The following is a 9,696-nucleotide window of genomic DNA, read 5'->3' as shown; positions in this document are numbered from 1 at the left end:
AGGGCAGGTACTTGGCTAAGCTTCTAGGAAGGACTCCCAGATGCCCACAGAACGAACCCACCCCCAAGGAAGACAATACCAAAGAGGCCACCACTGGAGCGACTCAGCCCACAAACACCTCATGCTCGTGCCCCAACTCCAACTGCCTCTCAGTACCTAGGAGGTGGGACACAAATGGCAAAACTCCTTACATGTTACCACAAAATGGCAATAATAATAATAGTAAATAAATCAATAAACAGGAGAAAAGGGAGGAATAGTCGAAATGATTTCCACGCTTTTACCCTCCAGATCTCACAGAAGCATTTCTGAAAGGGGAAACCAGTTTTGCATCCAGGACCACAGCCTCCAGCCTCTGTAGGATAAGAAGACGACTGGAAGGAGGGGACAACGATGCAGACCAAGCTCTCCGAGCTACAGAGCCACCACAACCTACCACGTGCCTGGTCTACGTGCACCGGACACTTTTCTAGGCATTCACTTCATCTCTGGTCTCACTTCAGTAACCGAAAGACAAATGAGAGGAGGCAACAATATGTTCTTGGAATAAAAAAATACAAGGCTCTACAGTATTCTATGATCATTGGTTTTATTAATGTGGAACAATTAATGCTAGCCATGAAAACATAGAATTAAACGTGTCATTATTACAAGTTAAAATGTATTCTCTGTTCCCCATATTGTCATTTAATTGGGAAAAGAAAAAACAAAACAAAAAAAACAATTAATGAAAACTTGTCACCATACAATCAATTTGAAATAGGTTGTTGAGGAACAACAGTAGAAAAAGCAAGTGTACAAAGGAATGCATTACATTTTGACCAACCAAAAAGGTTTGACCCTTTCCCGCTCATAAAGCAAGATACCCGCATTTGCGATTTTGAAAATTCACTGGAACTTTTTCCCTGAACTGGTTCCTCTGTAATACATTTTCTTGAGTTCTACCCATGACTGCCACAGTAACAGTCCTGGCATCAGAACCCACACACTATTGAAAAATACCAGATAGACCCCAAAGTAGAGCCAATTGTTGGTGTTGAGGTTGGGGCTTCCCATAAGCCAGTCCGGGAAGAAGGTCATCCACCCGCCATACAATTCACACACGCACAGGGTAATCTGTAGGAAATGCCTGTTAGAGAGAAAGAAACAAGGAATCAAACCGTCAGCTCCGCACAGCTTGACACCCCGAGTCCTGACATCTTTTCTCGGACGGCAGCATCAACGCAGTCTTCCTCAGCAGAAGACCTCTCTGAAGTCGGACCTCAGGTTTTGCACAGCGCTCCTTTGATGGGGCAAGTCAGTCTGATTCATGGAAGACCCATGCAACCTCGGGAGAGGCAATACTGCCCTTTCTAGATTATCCTCAGAGTTAAATAAGGCCTCTAGGGTATCCTGTTCTATTCTTAGGAAGATTCACTGAGGTCAGACCTCACCCAACAAAGAGAAACTGAGGTTCGAATCTTGCTAGAAGCCACAGTTTTACCTACTGGAAAAGGGGATGGTAAGAACAGTCTCTTCCTCAAAGACTACAGTGGGCAGTAAACGAGATACATGCATCTGTAAATACTCACAGTGCAGATATTATAAACGGTTGAAGTAATTACCAAATGGGGCAAGCAGTGAGTCTACGACCAAGGTCATGGAGCTGAAGTTATAACAAGATAACCAAGAAGACATTTAATTTCTCCCGCTCACTATCTAAGTAAAATTGGGTGGGAAAAGGTAGGTTCAATGAACTTGGAGGCTCCATTCCACCTGATATTTTGTGATGGAAGCTTTAAACATGACTTCTTCGATTCAAGATGCTAGAAAATGGAATGCAATTGTGCCTACTTGACATTGTTTCTGGAATCGTCCCCAGGATAGCATTCTGTTTGCCCTAGGTCATTGTGTCTGCAAGGAGAGGAAGGGAAAGGGCCGGAGGGAGGGCAGAGAGTCTGCAGACTCAGAATCGGACCGACAGCCGGCGGGTAGTCTTCATCTCCCTCCTTCCTCTCCCCCCTCTTCTGCCTTCCTCACATCTTCCACAACCTGCTTCTGGAAAGGTTTATCTTGCGTATTTAATTTCAAATTATGTAAGAGACTTTGCTTGGTGTAAAGTGGAATAGGAGTTTTCTAGAGTGATTTGGGGGTGGGGGGAGGGATGGAAACATGAGCCTTTTAGTTTCCAAAATATTAGTGAAAAATCGTCCAATGCTTTTCACGCTTTCTTGCCTACACAGGGACTACCTGGTCCCTGCGATCCCATTTCTCAGCTTTTATTTTGAACGATCTGCAATTATCCTGGCGGCACCACGATTCTTACCTAACACAGGACAGTTTTCTTCTTTACTCTACTTTTCATCTAACAAATAAATATGGTTCATAATCTATTCCAAATGCCACACGGGCTTTGGGACAGTTCACGTGTGTCCTCTCTTCAGCAGGCCAGGAGGAGGGCACTTACCGATAATACTTCTCTTTGACTATGGCATAAATGAGGACTAATGCCAAAGACCCATCCAGGACAACAGTCAGAATTTCCAAAGATACAATGGTTGGGTCAAAATACAGCCATCTTGCATCAGCTTTGCCATATTCTTTCCCTACAAGTGAAATGCATTTTGTTACTCATCTGGCAACCATTTTATGACAGTCAGTGGAAATTACCTTTTTTTCCCCCTAAGGAGAAGGTAAAAAGAACTGCCACCCCCTGCATTCTCCACAATGCCTTCGTAGAAGACAGGAGGAGGACTGAAGCTAAAGCACATTTGCTGGGTGACACGAGTAATAATAACAACGTCATGTGACATTTGTAAAAGGATTTTGTTCCCAAAGTGCATCCTCTTCGCCCCTGCCCTTTTCACTATAAGCAGAATTCTAAATTAATTCAACGTGGTCAGGTTTTGCAAAGACGATCTTTAACACTTATCTTGGTAAATGCATTACAATTCCTTATTTCAAAATTGCAACATAAAGACTGTAGATGTAATCTAGATGTGGGAAAATTTTTATTAAGGAAACGTTTATTTTTTTAAAAAGTGTTTATGAATAACTGAAGAGAAATTGAGTGCCGAGGGGGGCGGTAGGGAGGTGGGGGATGGTAATGACCAGCCCGGACTACAGAAGGGATCCTGGATGGACACGGGGTGGGGTAGGGGGGCTTCAGTCCAGACGGGGTCACTGACAACGGCTGCCACAGAAGTCCTCACTGGGGTCACCAGGGAGTGGGTATGCCCTAAGAAATGTTTCCAGGCCCCATTATCAGGATGGTTTCTTCTAGAAAAAATGAAGTGAGAAAGTCATTTTAGGGCCGGTCTGAGAGTCGTGCCCTGGGAGAATCCTCCCCCCTCCATTCCTTTCTTCCTTCTTCCCTCCCTCTTCTCTCTTTTTTTAATTTATCAAAGTAATACATCCTGGTCCTAAGATCTTAAATGATCAGAGTGAAAAATGAAAAGTCCCACCTCTTCTCTGGCTTTCAATACTGTTCTCACATTACTTAGGAAAGGCACGAATGATCAAATATTAGCTACATTATCTGATTGGTTGGAGCAGCAGGACAAAGCTCTAGTCTCTAATAATGGCCCAAGTTACAATCCCTCGGGGCCTGGGACAAAGGGGTCTAATGAAGGCTGTCCCCACAGAAAGGCCAATAAACAGGATTAGCCATTTAATGAGAAAAGACACAGACAGACACAGGCTGAACAGAGATTCTGAAAGGCCAGACACTACCACCGGCAGGCAGAGCTGCCCTGTCTGTCCTGAGCCCACTGCCAGCCAGGAGCCAATTGGAGAACAACATAATAGTGAAAGCAAGTTTTTCCTCTAAATCTAAACATATATAAAGGGGCACCTGGGTGGGTTAGTTGGCTAAGTCTGCCTCATGATCACAGGGATGGAGCCCCGCATCGGGCTCCCTGCTTCTCCCTCGGCCCCTCTCCCTGCTCATTCTCTCTCTCAAATAAATAAAATCTTAAAAAGAAAACCCATCTATACAAAACCTGAGATGTTCCCACTACGGCACCCAAAAATCTAAGGAATTATCATTAGCATAAAATGTCAGTGTTTTAGGAACTAAGAGATCAGTGGGTGTTTAGACATAACCCCATTCAGGGGCGCCTGGGTGGCTCAGTGGGTTAAGCCGCTGCCTTCGGCTCAGGTCATGATCTCAGGGTGCTGGGATCGAGTCCCGCATCGGGCTCTCTGCTCAGCGGGGAGCCTGCTTCCCTCTGTCTCTCTCTGCCTGCCTCTCCATCTACTTGTGATTTCTCTCTGTCGAATAAATAAATAAATAAATAAATAAAATCTTTGAAAAAAAAAAATAACCCCATTCATTCATTCTTTAATTCAGCAAAGCTTCTGGAGCACAGGGAAGGCTCTCTGGGCAGGGCCTGGGGAATGCAGTATTAACCAGGACGGGGGACACAGGTGGCCCCCAAGAGGCTCCCATTCTGAGGTCAAACTGCACAGTAAGTGAGGGCAACTGAACGTGGGACATAGAGAAAGCGACACTTGGGCCACATGAGGGAGGTGAGGTGTGATCACTTCCTCCTTCCCGCTGTCAGTGAGGGAGGGAGCCCCACCCTCAGGTTTTGGGGGTGGCCACACACAACAGGTGGCACTGGACAGATGAGGTTGGTGGCAATTTACAAGTCACCTACACTCACAGCCTGGGGAAAGAGGACACTGCACCCATCGAGCCAGGGAGGGGGGCCGGGGGGTGCTGCACTCAGAACCAGAGTGAACCGGGAGGGGCTTCAGGAGGATGGGGCGGGCCCTGGTTCCTGCAGCAGGATGGGACGGGCTTCTCCCAGGAATCCGGAGGGCTGGCAGGGAACTGAACCCCGCTCCTCAGGGATCCACGGGCACTGTGTCTGGTCCTGGGGATGAGGAGGGTCGTTTGGCTCCTACTGAGGAAGCAGAGTGGGGAGGCGACTTGCGGGTTAGGCCATGCGAGGCCCTCTGGATTCTATCAGCTGTCAACACATGTTAGTGGATCTTAATGTCACAAGAGGTGAGCACTGGGCGAAGGGTAGGGTGTTTCGGGGAGGAGCATGCCCAAGGCACAGGCCTGGAGTGGAGAGAACATGGTATGTCTGAAATCATGTTTAACTCAGCAGAGCTGAAGGAGACTGTGTGTGTGTGTGTGTCCATGCATGCATGGGGCTGAGGTGAATGCCAGAGAGCGAGACAGTCCCAGTGCCTCAAGCCTCTGCTGGTCAACTCTAGCCGTTTCTTTGCTGAGTAAACACCCACACAGCAAAAGGGCAAGCAGAGCATTCAAAAGCCTAACGATGGAATCAATATCATTTATTTTGTGACTGACGCCAGGCTCCGACAGAGGCTTAGAGGGAAAGATGCACTGAAGTCTGGAGTAGGATCCCAGTCTCCCAAGGCTGGGCCCTTCATCCTTATAGCGGAGATAAGGAGAAGGTGAGGGGTGACAAAGTCTGTCTTCTTGACCCAGTTTGAGTCAGGCTCTTCGGAGCCCTCTCCTCGACGAGACCCCCACCTAGCGCTCTGTCCTTGGCCCACTTAGCCCGGTTCCAGCAAGAGTCCTACTGGGTCAGTGTAGCAAAAGTCCTCCATTCTTGGTATTTGCTCACATTTCCCCCACAGTTTTACTGAGACGTCCCTGACACCTAGCACCATATGAGTTTAACGTGTGCGCCACGATGATGTGCCTTACATAGATCATGAAATGATTACAATGAGTTCAGCGAACATACATTCTTCATATAGATAGAAAAAACAAGAGAAAATGGTGTGTTCTTCCTTTTGATGAGAATTCTTTGGATCCATTCTCTTGATAACTTACAGCGGTGGTAACTACAGCCATCATATTGTACATTATATCCTCAGTGCTTACCATCTCGTAAATGCAAGTTTGTACTTAATCACCTTTATTCAGTTTCCTCAATCTCCAACCCCCACCTCGGTAACCACCAATCCCATCTCTTCTTCTAGGAGTCTGAGCATTTTTAAAATTAGGATTCCAGGGGCGCCTGGGTGGCTCAGTGGTTAAGCTGCTGCCTTCGGCTCAGGTCATGATCTTGGGGTCCTGGGATTGAGCCCCGCATTGGGCTCTCTGTTCAGCGGGGAGCCTGATTCCTCCTCTCTCTCTGCCTGCCTCTCTGCCTGCTTGTGATCTCTGTCTGTCAAATAAATAAAATCTTTAAAATAAATAAATAAAATTAAGATTCCACATAGAAGTGCAGTTATACAGTATTTGTCTTTCTCTGTCTGGCTTGTTTCACTTAGCATAATGCCCTCAAGTTCCAACCATGTTGTCACAATGGCAGCGTTTCTTGTTTTTTTTTTTTGTTTGTTTGTTTTTTAATGGTCAAATACTATTCCATTGTGCACATGCACGTGTGCGTGTGTACACACATATGCACAATCCCCCCCTCCAAACTTCTTTATCCATTCATCCGTCGATGGACACTTAGGTTGTCTCCACACATTGGCTACTGTGAATGATGCTACCATGAACATGGGGGTGCAGATACCTGATTACTCTTGATACCTGATCAAGTTCCTTACCCTGCACGTCATATCCTATCATCCTGGCCTGCCTGCAGCATGAATCCTGTTGAGTTGGTCTATTAAGGGTCCCCACTCTTGATGTTTCTTCTTAGTATTTTCCATCTACGAATCCCACCTGTTTTCTGGCCATAAAGCTCCACTTGTCCTTGGGTGCATCTGGAGTTGAGCCCAATCTCGTTTCCCTACCCCTAAGACTCCCCTGTAGGGGTACCTCCTGAGTAAATTCTTCTTCATCATCTTTTAGAAGTGTCATGAATAGAGGCGCCTCAGGTCATGATCTCAGGCTCTTGGAATCGAGCCCCACATCCGGCTCTCTGCTCAGCAGGGAGCCTGCTTCCTCCCCCTCTCTCTCTGCCTGCCTCTCTGCCTACTTGTGATCTCTATCAAATAAATAAATAAAATCTTAAAAAAAAAAAAAAAGAAGTGTCATGAATAATTCTTCTTTAACAGGGTCCGTGTAATGGTTATAGCCCAGCTCTACATCCTGGTGAGTCAAAGGACAGCCCGCAGATCAACATCTGGGAGGCTTCCCCGTAGCCCCTCTGAATCCGAATCTGTATTTTGACAAGAGTCCAAGGCAATCTGGTCCACTTTAATGTCCGAGAAATTTACATTATCTAATGGATTTTACATTATCTAGTGGATTTTCATCTTCTTAATAAAGGACACACCATTAATGAGTTTTTACTTTTTTTAAGGCAGATAATGTAAACTGAGGACGACTGACAAAGATCATGTCAGACATTTGCATTTCAAGGGACTGGGCTAATGCTGGGCTCTTCGCTTTCTCTGATGCCTGGCCAAGCAGCCAGGGTGAAAGACAATGACTTAGGCTGGTCCTCCGGCCTCTGGGCGTCCCTCGCAGCTCTCGGGTACAGTTTGATCTGGCCCATTCATCCCATTACACACACGAAAGTGAACAGCAGCACTTCACTGCTGAGGCGGGGGCTCAGCCTCCCTGAGCTACCACTGGCCAGGACCTAACAGGCCTCAGAAATGACACGCATTTTGCTTTGAGAAGCACTGATGGTAGCTGCCTCGATTCTCTCGAAGTTTCCTAACACGAGTGATGAACAGCAGTCCCAACACAGGTCCTTGCTGGAGGGCCTGATTCCAGAATTATGGGAGAAATGAGATAAACAATGCAGAGTTTCAGACGCAAAATCTGAAAGAAGTTGCCTTGCATAAGGCAATTCTATAATGGTGGCAAAGGACCCTATTGTTGCCTGGCTCACGTGTTTGTCAGATTTGACACAGTTCACAAGAGGAAGTCAATACTAACTGACGGAATGTTGACTGATTTACTGTAGCAGGAAGAAGGTAGGCAAAATGAGGTAATATCTCTGCAGAGCAGGAGGAGTTGGGGAAATTATTTGCAAGACTACACACACACACACACACACACGTCATATATATATTTGATAAACTGAAGGTTGATATTGAAAGTAAAGAAAAACACCCAGTTTAAATACTGCAGACCCTTCAATCTGCATTATAAACACATTTTTAAAAAGATTTTATTTATTTATTTGACAGAGAGAGAGAGAGATCACAAGTAGGCAGAGAGGCAGGTGGCCGGGTAGGGGGTAGGGGTGGGTGGGCAGGAAGCAGGCTCCCTGCTGAGCAGAGAGCCCCATGTGGGTCTCAGTCACAGGACTCTGAGATTATGACCTGAGCTGAAGGCAGAGGCTTTAACCCACTGAGCCACCCAGGTGCCCCATAAACATATTTTTAATATACAGCTTTACTGAGATATAACTCACGTGTCATATAATTCACCCATTTAAAAAGTATAATTCAGTGGGTTTTAGTATATTCGCAGATCTGAATCATCAGAATGAAATTGTAATACATTTCATTAATTCCCCAAAGGAAACCCAAACCCATTAACCAGTCGCTCACTCTCCATCCCCTGCCCCCCTCCCCTCCCCAAGTCTAGTCCCAGGCAACCACTAATCCACCATCTGTCTCTAGAGATTCACCTACTCTGGACATTTCATATAAATGAAATGCTATAATTTGTGCTACAGGTACTCATTTAATTGACAGCCACACTTGCAATTAATCTCCTCAAATATTCCAAATGCAAACATTTTAAATTACTTACACAATGAAGCAATCAAGCCTTCGGAATCTGCAATGTTTCCTACAAAAGACAAGTAGACAAAAGGGCCTTCCTGGAGAGAAGAAAATGAATACAGGTTCTAATTTAACATCACAGCCACAGGATGGCACCCCAGATGCGTGGTGGCACCCTCAGGAGCCCACATCCTGGTCCATGCCCTCTGCCCCGCACACCTACAAGACCGCGCGCGGTGTGAGCCTGGAGCCCGGCCCCCCTACGCCCCCGCCCCTGCCCTTGCAAACAGATATGTCCAAAGGGAATGTTTATCTAATAAATGCTGTTTTCCAATGATTGGCATTATAAAAACCAGAGGTGTGTTCTTATGGGGAAAAATACGTCAAAAATTTGGCACAAGGAAAGAGCTTAAATATTATATTAAATGGGCTAAATTCTGGATTATTCCAGAGATTTTACATCTTTGAGAAATACCTCAAGGCAGTTCCTTTTGTCTCATCTCAAAAAACAGCCAGGATCTCTCTTAGCAAAAGTGGCATTCACATATCTATGTCAGAGTTGAACTAGTTCTTTTTCCTGCACAAGGACAAATTTAGGAAAATTAAAATCCTTACAGGCTACATTTTAAATTTTAGGTAATGAAACAGCTGCAACTACACTGAGTACTTTCCTATCACTGAAGTGTTTCTTTGCTTAAATCTCAAAACTAATTAATTAGAATTCCCTGGGGTATCTAATTGTCATGTTGCTCCTTTGAACAACTTTTATTGCCGGTCACTACAACTTTTTTTCCTATTTCTTTTTACTAATGCAATTGTTTATAATACATTAAAGTTATATCTCTGCCTAATCCCTGCTCACTATCATACTACTTCCCAGAGTTCATCACTCAGAGCCTCTGCTGTATTTAGTTCTGTGGATCATCATCCTAATGCAATATATTTAAACTATTTCTTTCTTTCGTCTTTCTTTCCTTCCTTCCTTTTTTTTTTTTTTTTTTTTAAGATTTTATATATTTGACAGAGAGAGACAAAGGGAGAGGGAATACAAGCAGGGGGAGAGGGAGAAGGAGAAGCAGGTTACCCGGCGAG

At 45.2% G+C, this 9,696-nt stretch overlaps 1 protein-coding gene across 1 annotated transcript in view; it reads right to left on the bottom strand.

The window, feature by feature from the left end:
* Positions 1 to 572: 572 nt before the first annotated feature.
* The window catches only part of EBPL (EBP like), a 31,070-nt gene continuing 21,946 nt past the window's right edge, over positions 573 to 9,696 (bottom strand). The window contains exons 2-4 of the mRNA XM_013047186.2: positions 8,633 to 8,702; positions 2,447 to 2,585; positions 573 to 1,129 (exon numbers count right to left, since the gene is read on the bottom strand). Coding sequence (XP_012902640.2) covers positions 889 to 1,129; positions 2,447 to 2,585; positions 8,633 to 8,702 — 450 coding nt within the window. The 3' untranslated portion in view covers positions 573 to 888. The remainder of the gene's footprint in view (positions 1,130 to 2,446; positions 2,586 to 8,632; positions 8,703 to 9,696) is intronic.

This window comes from Mustela putorius, unplaced genomic scaffold (genome assembly GCF_011764305.1).
Source record: "Mustela putorius furo isolate JIRA1106 unplaced genomic scaffold, ASM1176430v1.1 tig00000461_pilon_pilon_pilon, whole genome shotgun sequence".
NCBI classification, from domain to species: Eukaryota; Metazoa; Chordata; class Mammalia; order Carnivora; family Mustelidae; genus Mustela; species Mustela putorius.
Note: the sequence above shows the minus strand (reverse complement) of the source record. Positions and strands in the feature narration are given on the sequence as shown.